Here is an 18579-nt window from a genome sequence, read left to right as displayed (position 1 = left end):
CCTATCTGGAGAACTCCTTGCTACAGGACAAGTGAGATAATAAAGATATGCAAGTTATAACAAAGACTGGAGAAGTTCCAGAAAAGAAATCCATAGAGGCATTACTAAGTACAGAAAATACAGAGATCAATTCCAGACCAAGAAACTCCCAAGCCACAAGTGATTAAACCAATATTGTGCAGAATTATCATTAGACGCCTTTCTATTCTAATATCGTTCACTAGACATGCATTTTTTGACTATTCATCATACATGGCTAGGTCTTTCCTAACTACATATTTCCTCTGCAAATTGAACCTCAGCAATTGTTTCAACCTTTCAATGAAGTCTTTGAATGAGTGGCCTTTTTAATTTTTCCCCCCTTTTCTTTTTTTCCTCTCCTCTCTCCAGTCTTCTCTCCATTTGGCCAATGTTCTTCCTAAAGATAATAAGCAGCAATGAGCAGAATATTCCAGCTGAAGTCTTACTAGTCCTACACAGGAAAACCATCTCACTGCAGCTTCATGCAGCATTTGTGTCTTCACTAAAAGAATGTCATTAAACACTTCAGTATTCATAGCTTTATCAGATTATAATGTTCTATCCCAGCTAAGAGACTAATTCTTCTGGTATTCCTCTTACTATTAACAAATTACAGAAGGCTTTCTTGTCATACTTCACATTTCTCATTTTTTGCTTCTCTTAGGTCAAAAATTGTAACATTCAATTTGAAATCTTGAAATCCTACTACAAGAGGTCACGAAGAGCTAGTTATTTATTTCATTAATGAAAAGAGAGTGGCTGCCAGCATTCCAGAGGATTGAGGAGGAAGGTTTGTTTCTCTCATTTAAAGGCACTGAACAGCTGTAGCATAGCCAGATGTAGCAGCCATTTTCTTGAGAACCACCTTGGTTAGAACTTATTGAGTTTGCTAATTTCCTAGTACATGAAAGAGAAAAAAAAAGTATACTGAGAAGTAGGCCACAACAAGAAAAATCCAGAGTTTTGCAGGTATCAATAATTCTTACCAGATAAACTTATTTTATCCTACTAGGCCATTAGGATAGTGGAGCTAAAGTTCTAACAAAGACAGCCTGTTACATTTTTCTAGGAAAACCTGACAAAGCAAGTCTTCCTTTACCGATACATTCTATCATATCAAGCATAAAACTGGTACTGATAGATTACAGTCTCTTGAATCCCTGTCCAACTTCATCTAGCGTCAGGAACTTAAACAAGTACAATTATTAAGTCTGTTGGTGCCAACTAGTAGTCTGTGGCAATATTATTACCAGTGATAATCTCATCACTAAAGCTCTTGACAGAGCATTTAGTACCAATTCATGCAATTTTTGGGCAAGATGAGACACCTATGAGAAAATAAGGACACACAACACTTGCTCTAAAAAGTCAGCATTTCTGTTGATACCACATTAATACTTACATAAAGCATACAATCAAGACTTAGGTGTCAGGAACTACCTACAGTATTTTCACCTCCAAACTTCTGAGGAGAGTCAATTTCTCTTATCCCTACAGCAATACGCTGTTTCACTTCCATCTCAACATCAGATCTCTTTCATATTTAAGTGATATGGATTGCGGTTAGTCTCCTTCCAGCAGATACAGGAGATAAAAAAGAAGATACTATGATGGCTGTCCTGCCTTGTTTGTTACATTTGCTTTCAGGAAAGAGTGCAACCCAAAAAGACTCCTCCCATTATGCTGCACAGATGATAAGGATTGAAAAGGACAAGCATGAAAAAAGGAAGAGGAAACAATATTATTCATCATCATAACATGCCAAAGCTTGTGTAGAATCACAGAATCATAGAATGGTTTCGGTTGGAATAGACACTAAAGATCATCTAGTTTCAAGCGCCTGCCATGGGACACTTTCCACTAGACCAGGTAGCTCAAAGCCCCATCCAACTTGGCCTTGAACGCTTCACGGGATGGGGCATCCACAACTTCTCTGTATCTCATTACCCTCATTGTGAAGAATTTTTTCCTTATGTCTAATCTAAATGACACCAAGCTGTGTGGTGCTGTTGACACGCTGGAAGGGAGGGATGCCATCCAGAGGGACCTTGACAGGCTGGAGAGGTGGGCCCGTGCCAACCTCATGAAGTTCAACCAGGCCAAGTGCAAGGTCCTGCCCCTGGGTCGTGGCAATCTCAGGCACAAATACAGGCTGGGCGGAGAATGAATCGAGAGCAGCCCTGAGGAGAAGGACTTGGGAGTGCTGGTGGACAACAAGCTCAACATGAGCCAACAATGCGCCCTTGAGGCCTAGAAGGCCAACCGCATTCTGGGTTGCATCAAGAGGAGCATGGCCAGCAGGTCGAGGGAGGTGATTCTCCCCCTCTACTCTGCCCTGGTGAGACCCCACCTGGAGTACTGTGTCCAGTTCTGGAGCCTTCTCTTCTCCAGGCTGAACAGCCCCAACTCTCTCAGCCTGTCCTCATAGGAAAGGTGCTCCAGCCCTCTTATCATCTTCGTGGCCCTCCTCTGGTCTCGCTCCAACAGGGTCATGTCATTCCTACGCTGGAGGCTCCAGAGCTGGACGCAGTACTCCAGGTGGGGTCTCATGAGAGTGGAGTAGAGGTGGAGAATCACCTGCCTCAACCTGCTGGTCATTACTACTTTTGATGCAGCCCAGGATGCTGTTGGCTTTCGGGGTCACAAGTGCGCATTAGTGGCTCATGTTGAGCTTCTTATCAACCAACACTCCCAAGTCCTTCTCCTCGGGGCTGCTCTCGATCCATTCTCTGCTCAGCCTGTATTTGTGCTTGGGATTGCCCCAACCCATGTGCAGGACCTTGCACTTGGCCTGGTTGAACTTCATGAGGTTCGCACAGGCCCACCTCTCCAGCCTGCCAAAGTCCCACTAGATGGCATCCCTTGCCTCCAGTGTGTCAACCACACCACACAGCTTTGTATTGTCAGCGAACTCACTGAGGGTGGACTCTATCCCACTGTGCATGTCGCTCACAAAGACGCTGAACAGGGCCAGGCCAAATACCCACCCCTGAGGAACACCACTTTTCACTGGTCTCCACTTGGATATCGAGCCTTTGACCACAACTCTGAGTGTGACCATCCAGCCAATTCCTTATCCACTGAGTGGTCCATCCATCACATTCATCTCTCTCCAGTTTAGAGACAAGGATGTCATGCAGGACAGTGTCAAATGCTTTGCACAAGTCCAGGTAGATTATATCTGTTGCTCTTCCCTTATCTACCAATGCTGTAACCCCATCGTAGAAGGCCACCAAATTTGTCAGGCATGATTTGCCCTTAGGGAAGCCATGCTGGCTGTCACCAATCACCTTTCATAAAGGTATCTTCAACAAATATGATAGTGTTCAAACCAATGTTCAAAGTTAAAAAGCAGCTTTCTCTGAGATCATGAATTTTGAAACAGAAAAATTCACTACACATACATTTGTAAAACCTTCACTTTTACTTTGAACAGGTACTTGAAATACAAAACTTGTTTTGCTGATTTCATTATGGAAGGGTAACATAATAACAACCTATAGTAGCCCAGATAAGATCACGTTCAGATACACGTACTAAGTGGTGCTGATTATCAAGACCCAAAAGCCCACATCCTGCTTAGAATACTAAATATAAATTGTCTTTTCATGCTAGTCACACTCACCGTTTCTTGTCTTTGGGATTCAGTGAGCTTTTCAGATAATTCTTCTAAAGTCTTTCTTAATTCAGCATCAGTCCTTCATAGAAAAATACAGGTAAGACAGTATTCTACAGTGCAAAAACTAAATATCAGCTGTGATACTTTTAAGCAGCAACATCTCCTAGATTTTTATGCCACTTCAATTTGTTCTCTGAATTCCTACCATAACTAGAGACCAGCCTCCAGTGGAAAATCTGTGATAAAAAGCAGTTCCATTCCTCAAATTAAGATAACAGAACATCTAGTTCGAAAGGCCAGGTATCAGGTCAACAAGTACAAAATTATGAACATGTCTATACAGTCCTTTTGAATAGTACTACTTCCTACTAGGAATTAGCAAACTAATTCCCATTATTGCTATTAGACAAAGCACCATATGCTGAGACAGTACGTACTTTATAGAAATATTATAGCCTGCATGAAAGCTCATCCTCAAGAGACTCCAGCACCAAGAACAAATAAGGAACAAAGTTGTAATAAAAGAAATTCCCAAGTCCTTGTCATTTTGTTCATATATTAAAAAAAAAAAAAAAAAAAAAAAAGAGGGGAAAGCCATACATACTATACAAATCAGAATTGACGGGTGTTATTTACCTTTACAAATACTGCACAAGATGACATGGAACAAGCACTTTGTAACACTGCTTTCATCTACATATTGTGCAATCTCCCACTTTCCCCATTTTTTTTTTTAATACAAAAGAACAAAGGGGTTTAAGAATTATTTAAAAGCATAACAATTATTTTCCACACTACTCTTCACATCGAGTTTTATTCTTTTTATACCAGTTTCTTCTTGAAAGCTCTCGACTGATGTCATCTCCTAGGCGAACTTGTTCACTACTGAGATCTCGAAGAGACTGGTGGAAAGAATGCAGCTGTAAAGTAAAGTACACAAATTAAGCCAAGGCTTATAAGTCTTTTTTCTCTGATATTTCAAAAGTATGTATATACATATATATACACTTTTTAAAATAAAGCAGACAAAAATAGCCTACAAAACAACAAAATTGCATGAATTGCAGATGAGGCTGGATGAGTGGATGGGGCTTGCATGCTTCTATTTCAATCAATCCTTCACAACACTTGCTCATTGAAGTTTAATTTTAATTTTAATATTTGCTAAACCAGGTTTCCTCAACTATATTTTTTTTCTATGGTTCAGAGCTCAGTCATTTCAGTTGCCTAACACTATAACATCCTTTTAACCTAACACAAAGCAAGTTGAAACATCTAAACAGATGGAGTCACCTGCTAATAAACGTCACGTTTCCTGCTAATAAATGCTAGTGTAAGTGAAACAAAGTTCTGCCCAGCTATATATATTACTATAAAAAGATGGCATATTAAATTGTAAATTACCAAGGAGAACACTATGATGCATTCAGGAACTACCAAAGCACGGAGGAAAATTATTTTATCTTGCCCAAGACTTTACACACTCTACTAGAATGCTTTTTTTCAGAGCTTAAAATATAGGGAAAAAAACAAAACAAAACAAAACCACAAACCAATACCTCACATCTATTTTCCTCTGTAAAACTTCTCATTTCACCCATTCAGGTGCACAATCTACAGCCAAAGTTTGTAAAGGAGCCAATTAAAAAGTAAGAGGTCATGCATCCTTCATGGGATAAAAAGTGACAGCTAATCCAACCTCTATCAACAGCCCAGTGGCCAGGACCATCACTATGAAAAACCCTGGTTTACAATATCCCCTTGTTCTACGCCCAAGACTTAAACCTGAAACCTGGATCTTCCACAGCCTAGCTGACTGTGCGCAACATTCAGACACATGCACTACCATCTCCCCTGTGTGACTAAGCAGAAATTTCAACCTGACCCAAGAGACTTCGAAAACTACAGCATATTTTCAGAATGTATCAGCCTAAGAAGGAGAAAGACTCAAACATGTTAAAAGCCCATTCAGTTGGAAAATTGCCCTAACTAGAAGCAGTTGAAATTGGAATAAAGGGACTGCAGTTACAGCAAGAAAAAGCCACGGCTTTAGTTAAGCAGCACTGCTCTATCTCTGCCCTAATTTCTACCTATGGTTACGATCAATGACTACTTCTAGTTCATCATTCCTCAAAGCACTGTACCCTTCCCACAAAATAGTTAGTGATGGAGTAAAGCCATATTCACTCACTGAAGAGCAAGAATAAGGAATAAACCAGCAGTTGTTATCAAAACAGAAAAAAAAAAAACCTGTATTTGCTTATGTAGTTACTGAAAATTACCAGTGCCATACATATCCTCTCCTCTTTGTACCATCTGCCTGAAGTATGGGGTCAAGTTATTGTATTCACAGGTCACTTAGAATTAAGATGGATAACTAGATGGCTCAAAATCAATACAGGCTACACTGAAGTAAACACCAAAAGCACTAAGATCCTGCGCCATTAACTAAAGCAGAACAATCTTCTTTATAGCCATACTGGATTTCAGCATGTAGGTGAATGTTAATCACATACTTAGAGATGGCTTTTCTTTCTCATACAGAGCCTAAAAAGTACAGAGATTATTTTCATACATTCCTTTTGTTATCACTACCATCTACATCTTTTTCTCTATAATGACAGATTTGCATGAAACTTCATGACACTGACAGATACAAGAGCTGACTGCCTTATGAAGAATGGCATGTAACATTGAAAGCACACTTCATAGCTGAAACATTCTTAGCTGCATGATCAGAATAACCTCGGCTGATGTAAAAGTGAAGCATCTGGAGGCCACATATTGCCTATTTGGGGAAGCAACTCCTATTAGTGCTCTCTGTACCTGGTCCAAGTTATCTGCCTCATTGACAAACCGAACACTTGCAGATCTAGACCTTCGATGTTTATTGCCCTGTGAGTCTCCATAATCTCTGAGAGGAGAAGTAGGCAGGAAGTGGCGGTTCCCTTTATGAAATAAGAGATAAAAAAAAAAAAAGTTGGAAGACAAAACTTCATACAGAGTTACATAAAATACACAGGTATACTTCTTGTTTAGCTCTTCCCAGTATTCTTCTTCAATTGAAATGTTTCTGGAATACAGGTATGTAATGAGTAAGAAAGAGGTTTACCCTTGTTCCTCCAAGGAATAGACAATTTTTTCCTCAAATTTTATTTGCCCAAGCAACAACTTTTCCTCAACTGGATTGATTATAGCTTCAAACTACAGTACTTCACAGCTTTTACACTAGAAAAATGAAAGTTTTGGGCTTTCCTCTAAAATACATTAAATGCTACTTCTAGGAGGAATACTCCTCCCAAATACACCTCTTCCTAAAATATAATGAATTTTCAGAGAGATGTACAAGAAAAAAACTACTTTTCTCTAGGTTATACATTGGTTCCATTTTTCCTTTTCCACTGAGCCTTACATAATTTCACCCACACATTCATAATGTTATGCATTTAAAATTTAACTTTCCTTTCTGCTGAAACAAGCTTCAGAAGCTGCAATATCTTCTGGATTTAGCTGTAACTTGTATGTACCTACAACAAGCAGTGGACAAGGGATTTTCTCTACTGAAGGAATCAATGTTTCATTTAGATCTCTCAGGTTATCAGCAGAAAAGACTACGTAACAGAAAGCTATAAGAGCTTAACAAATAAGCAACTGCATAACTTAGTGCAGGTCTCCCAAATTTCTAAACTGAATTCCTTTGAAGTAATCAATGATTAGTTTTCACATCACTATCTTTACACTTTTTTTTTCTTAATTTCCAGTTTCAATACAACAGCTGTATGACATAATTTAAATATACTCAACCACCTTAAGTATTTTACCTGACACTCCTTCTCCATCCAGATCACTAGGGTATAAGGTTGAGAGAGAAGTACTTCTCATTCCAGAGTTTCGGGTTAATCGTTGGCTCCTTAACTGACCTATAGACTGTTCCAGTGTTTCTTTTAACTGCAGAGAAATTACAATTTACTGAAATATGAACACAGACTAATTTAAAAAAATGCATGTAATATATAATTTTTTAAAAAAGTCATTAATATAATCAAAACTCTTTTTAAGCCAAGGATAGCTATGAATTAATAACAGATTTTCTGCAATATCTCATATGTCATATTCCCATAAGTATAACAAAACATGTTTCCAATATTGGCAGCTTCAAATATCAAGTTTCTTAGAACAGTGGTGCAAAACGCTGGCAAAACAAACAAACAAACAAAAAAAAAAAAAAAAAAAAAAAAAAAAAAAAAAGACTACCTATTTGCCAGTAATGCTCAATAACAGCCCTGCAAAATCCAGAAAACAACTTCAAAGAACAACTTCTCACATATGGCTAACAAAGTTCACTAAGCAGCTTTACATCAAGTTCTACTTCTAGCAGTTACCCTTCTAGAAAAAAAAAAAAAAAAAAAAAAAAAAAGAAAGCAGCCATTCCCAACTTAAGAGTTCAGAACTGACCATATTCCTAAATCCCTCATTTTTCAAACTTGCATCTTATTTTCTAAGATTGCATTTGCTAACTTCGGTTCTTATCCACTAGCTTTTGTCACGCCTTCATCTGGCAATCCACAAAGCATCAGTTCCTAAAGATTCACCTTTCCTCTCTCTAACAGAGGCTTGCACACAATGATTAAATTGCTGCTTCATTCTTGCAGAATTATACACACTGTGTTGGATCTCTCTCTGGGCAGCACTTTTTTCTCAAAGTAAGTTTTTTCTGAATCCTTCTATGCTTGTTTAGGTTCTTTATCTTTTCCTTATACGGTATTATTAAAACAACTTTATCACTAAAATTCTCAAACCAAAAACCTTGAGGATTTTCTAATGCTTTCTCAAAAAGACTGAAGCCACTTGATGGAAAAAGATACAACAAGGCATGTATGTAACAAAAGATCACTTTTGTATTCAAAAAGCTAAAACTTTTTTAAAAATCATGAGGATGAGGATCAAAGAAAAAATAGCAATAACTCAATTTTCAAATCTAAAGTGACTCTGGCAAAGTCTTATCTTGCATCCTTAATAGGTCAATAAAAATTAAGCTCTGAATTAAACTACAGGTGCTGCTCAGTTTGAATGCTTTAGCTTTACAGCACTCATTTTTATCCTCTCTACAAGAAACCAGACAGCTGGATTTTTAAATTATTTTTATTTTTTTAAACAAAGAACCATGGCATTGCCCAGAATGAATAACCTTGCTCTTCAGTTTGTTTCTTTAGAACCGGTAAAAAAAACTGTTTACAAACTTTGAGTTATAATTTACATTATCAACATCGTTATATTTTAAGGTATTTATGTTCTCTCAAAAAACAACTTAATCACTAAAATAAAAACAGACTAGTGGCAGTAGAATTAAAAACCACAAATTTGAATAGAACATCTGAATTCCATTCCTTGACATCTCATCTACAAGCTGTTTAAATCCCATCAAAATAGTGCCTATTGTTTTGGTCCTTTCCCATCTCTTCTTTCAGTTTTGGGTTTTTTTGCTTTTAAAATTTATTTAAGAGAGACAAATATCAAACATTTTTTTAAAAGACAACCTAGATCTCTCTTAAAGGATGATTACATTTAAGCCTCTCCAAAAGCCTCACATGAGCAAAAAAAGCCCACTGCAAAACATCCTTTCCCCTCTCTCTCCCTCCTCCCCACCCCAAAGAGCAGAATGGAACCTTTTTTCCACTATTTTTATCCTCCAGGGACATAACGAAATCACAGACCAGCAGTGAAGTCAGCAGGAGAATAACATCGTTCTGATATAGAGTGCATATGGAGAGTCCCATGTTCCCACCACTACAGAACCAACAGCAAGAATGAAGCAAAGTTCTAAGGAGTAAATCTTCCTGATCCTGTAAGTTACGTAGCACATTTTGCCTTGATTCACAGGCAGATGCCGAGCACCTCAAAGTGGAGTAGTGAAACTAATTTTTAAATTAGAAGTGAAAATAGCTTCCCAGCAGCCCAGCAGTCACCAATTCATAAATGCAAGTATGCTGTACGATGGTCTGAAGAAAGTCTTTTTTAAGGAAAAGATCACAAAGAGTTCAAGAGGCAGAAATTACAGTATTCAGCATGACAGAACCTAAACCCATATCCCACTTGGAGCAAAATATTCTTAAATAAACAAGCTTGTCTAACATGTAGAAATGCTTGACCAACTATCACTGTAAAATACCCCAACACATCACAATCCAAATGAGAAATTTGTTCAAGTTTTTCTAAAATATTTATTGCAGAAGGAAAATTGATTCACTGCTTCCTGATCCCAGCTGCTTCTTCGCACATACCAAATACAAACAACTTGTATTCTACGCAAGTGGAAACTTCTGCTTCAGAAAGGGAACAGGAACTCAGAGAAACATGCTATCTTCACTGGTAAGATTGATTTTACTCTAGTATTTAAGGCTTAAGCAGGACATGGTTAGCGTCTGTAGGTTTCTCCTGCACTTGAGCCATAATCAAAAGCCACCTAGCATGACTAAGAAGACCAGACATTAAGTCAAAACTAAATTGGAGCAACGTCTCACTCACCTTGACGTTCCCTAATAGAAAATCTTTCAAGAATAACGATGTTGAACTACATTTCGTATCAGCATTTGTTAAAAATAGACAACTTCAAATGATCCCAATGCCCAACAGAAATTCCACAAATTCAATACTTCGGTAGAGCTTATAAAGCCACAAACAGTATTCAAATAGAAGAGAAAAAAAATATTATTGAGGCATATAATATCCGAAATTACTTCCATGCAGAGCTTGTGCATACAGATTTAGAAAGTAAGCTGTCTGAAGAAAACAAGCCTTCTTTTCTATGTATTTTCTTTTTCTCTCTTTCTTTCTACCCTCACATGCAAAATATTCCTACATCTCATATGTATCTGTTTCAAGGTAGCATCTGCTGCAGTTTGTTTGTAACCAAGTTACAAATCTCTCTTGCCCTGCCAGCAAGAATGTGTTTTACTTTCTCTGACTAGACACCTGTTTTCAAACTTGTAGAAGCTTAATAATTACAAGAATTTCACCCCTTCTGCAATTTAGAGAAAGCTGGTCAACAGATTCAGAAGCTTTTAGAATGACAGGAGAAAAACCTACACCACTGTGATCACAATCTCATTCCCTTCTGCAACTCAGCTTTTATCTGACCACTTATTCCTGGGGAAAAAAAAAAAAAAAAACAAACAAAAAAAACCAACCACATGTTCTCTAATACTCTGTTTCAGCTATGCACTTCATACTTGGCACAATATCATAAACCTGTTTGGTGCTTATAAACAAGAAAAGTAATGAAGCTACAAACCTGCCAGAGTTTCATTACATAACATATTACTATAGTTAGATTTAGATTGCTCAAATAAATACAAAAAGTTTCTGTTTTCATCTACTTAACTCTTGATATATTCCACCCAAAGTTTTCAGCTATGAATTCTATTAGCAGAAAAGATTGAAGAAGTTAAGATAAACAAAGTTGCTCACAGTTGCTATTGCTTCAGTTTGTTCCTTGTTGTATTCTCTGTATTGTCCCAGCAAATGGTCAACATGTCTTAGATTCCTGTTGGTATCCTTAAAAAAAAAAAGTTTGAGGAATAAAAGTCAAAACAGAAACCTCCTAGAATAAACATTACTGTTGTCTTTATTATTCTTGGTTTATAAGAGTAAATTGATAACACAAGCGCTTTTTAAAGGGTCTAAGCATTCAAAAATCCTATTTAAGTAACCAGAATCTGAAGGTGTACAGCATGGCTAAAGGGAAGGAAAAAAACCACAAACCAAAAAACCACGCTATCGTTTACAGTACAATAGTAAGGCTTCAGCTTGAAAAAGAGTTTCACAAGTTTCAGCCACTCTGCAGAAAAATCTTTTTATTCCAAAGATCTCAATGTTACTTGCCTGTAAAACAAACTAAGTTAACTTAGTAACAAATTTTTGAAGATCAACACCTTAGGTAAGGTCCCTGCATGAGCACTCTCCGATCAGATGAAGAGCTGAATCAGAAGTCAGATCTGCTGAGCAGCAGTCCACTGAAAGCAATTAGCTTAAAATAAGAATTTCAGAAGAGCAGCTAGAAAGAGGTTAGACAGAAACAGGACAATATCAAAGAGTATCTTTTAAAAAAGTCAGATTACATTCTTACTAACTCATTTATTTTCTAGTGTGATGATTATTTTCCAGCTAAGAAGTTTTGAAGTTTAAATTCAGCATTCTACATAGATTTTTCTCTTCTCACATATTTTAAAAAAAAAATTATATATACATATATATATATATATATTTTGCTGGCCAAACAACACGATAATACATAAGCCCACCCACTCTAGGTATTCAGAACTGTCAGCTAGAGAAGAACAGGAATGATTTCTCAAGAACTAAACAGTCTCAGGATAGCTAGATGTCTCTTCCCACTTGCAAAATAGATTCAGAGATTTCCTCCGCTGCCGCCACTGAAGAAGCAGGAACTAGATGAACACTTTTTCCTGCTTGGGTAGGAATCTCTTACAAGCTTATAAATGCTCCTTCTCACTGTGCTGTTCCACATCTACAGTATATTTGAATTGCAAGCTCTATTATGAGAGAACTGACTGCCTACATATTTACTTTATCAGGAATTGGGAAATTTTACACAGTACAAGACAACAACGATGGATCTGGAACTCCTGCTACAAAATTTAATGCTTCTTGTGAGAATCCAACAAAGTTTATTTAGCATTATTCAGTTTGCTAACTTTAGAAACAGTATTATCAAACATGTCATTGCTTCTAACAACATTCTATTACTGTCTGAAATAATGGCTGTATAAAAGTGTAACAAACCACATACTTTCAGCTCAAAGGCAATACGATGAATTTCCCAAAACCTCTTTGGTTTGCACAGAAAGCAATGATTCCCATCAGTACAGTATTTTCCACAACTTCAGAAATGAAAGTTTGACCCTACGTAATAGAAATGCAGACTCTATAAATACTTTAAAATTGTATTTTGTAAAGAACCTGTAAAGTGCTTGCTAAAGTATGGATCTTCTCTGTAACTTCTTCAGCACCATAGTTTCGAGCTCTGTTGTGGGATGCTCTCAAAGATGGCCGCTTTCCTATTCGACCCCTAAGAAAGCTGTCTGAATCACTGGATGAATCTGCCATTCGTATCTTGAAACCTAGGAGGGAAGATCAGAAAAAATAATGAATGTTAAATCCTGATTGTAACTGTACAGTCTCTGACTTGCACAATATTCCCAAAGCAAATTCACAGACTCAGATTAAGTTCACATTAGCCTTTCTGGTTCAGGTCAGCAGGATGTACTTTTGAGGTAGATCTTCCAACTGCTCTTCCAACTGTTATTATGTCTGTTCACACAATGAAGCAGTGGCAAGATGCAAGAGTTTTCTCCATTAGGAGAGAACTAAATCAAAAGATGCACTCTCACTACTTCTCAGTGTTCAGTACCCAGGATAAAACCATAGTCCAAAGCAAATTCTCCCCTCAAAACATACAGCGGAGATATCAGGGCTTTATCAATTGTTCTGATCTGCAGAACCACTCCTCTTTGCCTCACGCAAAAACCCAAACCACTTACTCTGTCCTGCACATTACTACATCAAGCTGTGTTTCCCCCTTGATCTTTCCTAGAACCTCATACGGACATCAGCAAGATCCATATTCCAGTACACGGACCACAGGTATCACCAATAAGCATGAAATGAGACTTTTCTCCAAACAGTTTGGCATCACCTGTTCTACAGTAATTTTGAATTCCTTCTATAACTGTAGTGTCAGTTCTCCAGGCTAAAACATCTCTTTCTGATCTTACCAAGCATGACAAGCAGCACAATCACTCAAAGCCCAATAAGCAACTGATTCACTGATCAGTTTCCTCCAAGCTTAACAAACGTTTTCAGTTTCAAAGCATTCTGTGAAAATACCTTTAAGACACCAAATAAAGGGGAGACCTTATTAATGGCCATATGAAAAATTAAGCACAAGATCAGCCTTATTAGGGATCAGAAACTCAACCCCGAGACATTAATCCACTCATGGACCTACGTACCAGCATATTTTGCCTGACTGCTATCATTCTTACTGTCACCACACACTTAATTTTAAGGATCATAACAAAGGGTTGATGATCTGTGTCTGTCATATATTACCTCAACTACAAAATCACAGTAATTGTTGTTTTGACAACTTAGATTCTTCAGAACTCCATTCACAGTTTCACAGGAAGCAAAATTCTCTCCCTCCCAAACTGGGCCGAAAAGCGCACGTTGGAATTACTCTGTATGTAGAATACTGCACAGAAGTATCCCATGAGAGCTAGAAAACTAACCTTACAATATGCAATTCATATAGCTTGTCTGCACATCAAACAGCTCCAGGTGAAAGATTAGGCTTAACTCTTAATTCCACCATGTCACATTTCTTTCTAGAAGCTGAAAGCCTAGAAATAATATCACTTACGACTTTATCAGTTTCACACTAGTGAAAGAGGGCTTTTTAAGGATATCTGAGTATACAGAGAAATTAAGAACAATGAGACATATAAGAACATGCAAACAATAGAAACTGTTTTAACACATTTCCAGATTAAATAGCATAAGCCAGCAGAATTCCAAAGGTTAGTCATTGCATTTCAGCTGATGGGAACTAATTATTTAAAATTTCTCAAACTCTTTTGAGAAACTCTTTCCCTGCTCCTTGCAGGGGGTTGGAGTAGATGACCTTTGAAGGTCCCTTCCAACTCTAACCATTCTATGATTCTATGAAAGTGGGCCTCTGATCATGGCCCTACATATACCTCTAGTTAGACAAGTATGGCAACTTGTAATGACAGAAAAAGAGATAGGCACTGACAGAAATTAATGAAAAACAGCAGATGACTTATCTGCTGAAAACATTGTCCTGAGAAGTGTCTCAACAGCAAGAGCCCCAGCTACTGAAAAGCTGTGACACTAGAGAAAACATAAGGGAAATGGTGATATACAGCAGAAAAGATTAATGGGTTGTTTTTCAGCCGTCTAAAAATAGGCTCATTAAGATACTTAGCAGCCAAAGCACTGAAGAAAGCCTAGTATACAAGGTAAATATAAAAGAAAACACTAGACACAGGAAGACATTTTGTCTGAAGAAAACTTTCTATTTATGGTTAAGTACCATTCCTCTTTGTTCTCATAAGCAAGAGTAAGTAAGTACTTTTAAACTGAAGAAGTTTTGTTTCACATAAAGCAACACCCTCATTTTTTAAAGGAATAACATAAGTTTCATTTCAGATTTAAAAAAAAAACATAAAGTAGAAACTTGTACAAATATTCTGTACATACATCTGCCTATTAATTTAAACCAAAAAAAAGGCTATTATCATTTTTTCCAAAAACCTAGACTGTTTTCAGCACATGATCACATAACCTACTTGACAGCGAGAATCATTTGTCTTTTACTTTTAGTCTAGCCACACAGATTATAATATTTCTTGCACTGAGAAAAAACATCAATACTCATCATTTTCCTTCCCTGGAGAAAACAGGGTGTTTCGGTTTCACTGAGGACCCTCTTGTTAAGGGATCTGCAGTGTAAAGCAAACATGAAGTATGGCAGACAGACTCAACAGCAAGTTCTCCAGCTCAAGTAAGGAAAAGGTGAACTCAGTATCCACAACCTGAGTACTCCTCAAGTGTTTTTATTTGTTTAGCCCCACGCAGACTAATCTATCACTAGGTAACTATCTTAGCCGTAACGCCATGTTTGAAGCCTTATAGCTAAGACTGAGCACGACAAAAAAAAAAAAAAAAGATAGCCATTCCAGAAAGCAACAACGTGATAGCTGAAAGGCCCTTCTCTTCAATGCTTCTAACTGAGCCAGAGAAGTTTTCAAACAGCTGGAACAGTGATCCAACAGGGTGACATTACACCATCATGCTTTCAGGCACCAGCACTGCAATTTTTTTGTCAACTTGTGACACCGTGCTCCCAGCGCCCCTCAGCACCACGACACAGTAAACGGTTTCTTCGTACTGTTGACAGCAAATTAGCCCATTTAATTAACTAACACCTGACCTCACGTCTGAGTGCCTCCTGGACCTTTTGCCCCGGAGTGGACCGCAAAAGCCCCCGGGACAGCGGGACAACCCCAGCACGCCGACGGCCGGGCCTCTGCCAGGCCCACGGGCTCGCCGGTAACCCCGCGGCCGCCGCACCTCCCGCCCGCCCTCTGTGCACCCCGCACCCGGCCAGCCCCCAGCGGCAGCGCAGCCCCCAACTCTGCCCACCCCGCGCCCCCGGGCCGCACTGCGCAGCAGCTGCGGGAGGACGCCCCACCTCTTCGAAGTGAAACCGACCCCCCGCCCGGTCACGCCCAGCAGCCCCCCGCCCTCCTCACCTCGCCGCTATGGCAACTTGAACTAGCCGCCCTGCCACCAGCTGCCAGAGGCGCCTTCCGGGCGCCAGGCCCCCTCCACGCAAGGCTCTGTGGGACAGGTAGTCCACGAGTGACAGGCGCGCCGCGGGAAAGAAACCTTGCTGGACTTCAACTCCCAAGAGACCTTGCGGCCGCGGCGACGCCAGCCGAGCCGAGTCCCGCGCGGGAGCGGGAGCGGGAACGGGAGGGCAGGGGAGGCTCCGCCCTGGGGGTGAGCCGTTGGTCCCGCTGATCTGTGGGCGGCGGCGGGAAGTGGGAGGCGTACAGTGGTGATTATGAAAGTTTTTAAATTGTAAACCTTTACAAAGTATACGTTGGCGTTTACAAACACTACAGCTAAATATACAAGAATAGCAGAAACAAAAGCTGCTGCCCTGGCAGAGCAGGTGTGTGTATCCTGCTCACGAGGAGACTGATCCACTGGTAAAGGGGTGTGAGCTGCTTAAAACAGTTGTTTCTTACAAGGGAGGCACCTCCGTTCCTGTCTCTTAACTCTTCCTTGTTTCTTTAAGCCAGGCATCTCCCTGTTAGCAAATGCTCTCTCCATTACCTTGTGTGGAGTACAGCACTGGCGTTGAAGAGAGGAAAGGGATGAGGAGTGCTGTGAGTGATCCCAGCAAACATCGCCTGGGCCTCTGAAACTTGGGCAGAACTTGCTATAGCCCTAAAATCGCTGGACTATTCAGCTGCAAATCACCTGTAGGTTAGCACTCAAGCACAAGGTAAATGCAGTAGATTGAGTTTTTTGATATTATATGCCTGTATTGACTCTGGGATCCACTCCAGAGAGTGACCATTGGCCTTCGAGCACTGTAATAGAGCGTGGCTGACAGTCCACACTGCCTGCCTTTGTTCGTGTCCCTAAGGACTGTTTCATTTATTCACCCACAAGTCTCTGAGGCAGCAGAAATGCTCGTATGCCATCTGATTACAACACACTTTAGGAGTGAGCCAGGCCCCCGACACTCGCAGCATCCACCAACAGCCCAGACAATGGCAGCTGGCCCCTGCTGCTGTGTCTTTGATTTGTCGTCATGCTCAAGAGGCATTATCCTCATCTGAGGTGAAGGCAGGTGAGATACAGAACAGGAATGTAATAATATAATTTACCTCACTGTGAGCTGAAGCATTAGTGAATAATTAGCAAAGAAATGTCATCCCTGGCTTCCAACGCATGACCATTGCCCTGGCCTTTCCTCTGCAAACTGCAGCATGGTCAGTTCGTGCTGGCAGGTCTAAGTACAGGGTGAGAGTCAGGGCTTCTGCTCAGTCTCATCTCATAAAGCTGCTTACAGTGGCCTCTGGGAGAGAGGCCCTGAATCTCCCTGAGCTCTCTGAGGGATTTCCTCTCCTCCTAGTTTTGTACCTGGCAGTGGGCTTGCTCCTCCATAAACTCCCAGAATTCATCCACGAACAGATTTATTTTCCTGCCCCAGTAGCCTCTCTCAGGCCATCACGGAGGGGATGAAGGGGTAAGGAGTGTGTCCTGGATGTGGCTGGTGCGTATATGAGGAGTGTATTTGCATCTATGCTGAGTGTGAGCACATCTGGCTTGCTGTCAACACAATATTCCAGTGGAAGCTGATGCCAACACCTGAGGCTGCCAAACTAGGCACAACCACTGGTCCTAAAGACAATGCTAACCATGCATATATCTACTGTGAAAGCAGATAGTCATCAAACAGCAACTTGCTATGTATGCATGCGTTGGTCTAGTGTTGCAACAGAAAAAGGCAGATGCTTCCAGTGCTTCAGACAGCTATTTTTGCACATAGCTACATTGTCAGCTGCAGCATTACCACAAACATTGTAACTCTTTCACATAGGCATCTGAAATAAGGCTTATGCCACGGACTAATACGTAGTTTTCCCATCCTCATCAAGCTGCGGCTTGCTTGGTATAAAAACTGAAATACTAAAGACTGTTCCAGAAAACACGTAAGCAGGCATGTGTGCCAAGACTCCTGGACTGTGTATGTCTCTGCTGAAAAAGATCCAAAACATCCCACCACTCCCAACAGAGAAGAAAGCAGCAGGCCAGTGATGTTTTCAGACTCAGTTGATTCAGTGAACACCAGTATAAATAAAAAAATACTTGAACTTTGCTGTGGGTTTTGCACAACACATTTAGTGCAAACTTCTGATGTCCTCTGTTCCCTTCAAAATCCAAGGAATGAGAGAGGAAACTGGTGTGATAGGGTTGTTGAAGAGGTTTGCTAATTTACCAGTGTGATAAACTCAGTAAAGTCTGTTCCTGGTACCCATGCGTGTTGATTTCCAGACTAGATGGATGCAGTAGGGATTTTTTGCTGCACCTTTCTTTAGAGTAAGGAGATGGCTAAGATTTGCATGCGTGTATTTGCCACCATGTCCAGATAGGAATATTAAAAATGCCCTGCTGGTCCGTTTGATCCAGCATACTGTATTCAACAGTGACAGCAGGAGATGTTATTTAGAGAGAGAACATGAACCTGGCTACTTTCTGTGATCTAATCCTCTCTGTAGTTTCCTCTAGCATCCACATTTGTCATTGCAGAGGACATT

The 18579-nt window shown here is 39.8% G+C and overlaps 1 protein-coding gene across 1 annotated transcript in view; it reads right to left on the bottom strand.

Moving 5' to 3' along the window:
- The window catches only part of CEP128 (centrosomal protein 128), a 121183-nt gene extending 105424 nt beyond the window's left edge, over positions 1-15759 (bottom strand). Inside the window, exons 1-7 of the mRNA XM_086749563.1 lie at positions 15680-15759; positions 12620-12780; positions 11108-11194; positions 7462-7588; positions 6467-6588; positions 4469-4560; positions 3647-3719 (exon numbers count right to left, since the gene is read on the bottom strand). Of these exons, the coding sequence (XP_086605689.1) occupies positions 3647-3719; positions 4469-4560; positions 6467-6588; positions 7462-7588; positions 11108-11194; positions 12620-12766 (648 nt within the window). The 5' untranslated portion in view covers positions 12767-12780; positions 15680-15759. The remainder of the gene's footprint in view (positions 1-3646; positions 3720-4468; positions 4561-6466; positions 6589-7461; positions 7589-11107; positions 11195-12619; positions 12781-15679) is intronic.
- Between the last annotated feature and the right edge of the window lie 2820 nt (positions 15760-18579).

The sequence above is a fragment of the Chlamydotis macqueenii genome, chromosome 5, assembly GCF_036417535.1.
Source record: "Chlamydotis macqueenii isolate bChlMac1 chromosome 5, bChlMac1.mat, whole genome shotgun sequence".
In the NCBI taxonomy this organism is placed as follows: Eukaryota; Metazoa; Chordata; class Aves; order Otidiformes; family Otididae; genus Chlamydotis; species Chlamydotis macqueenii.
This window is presented reverse-complemented; position numbering and strand designations above follow the sequence as displayed.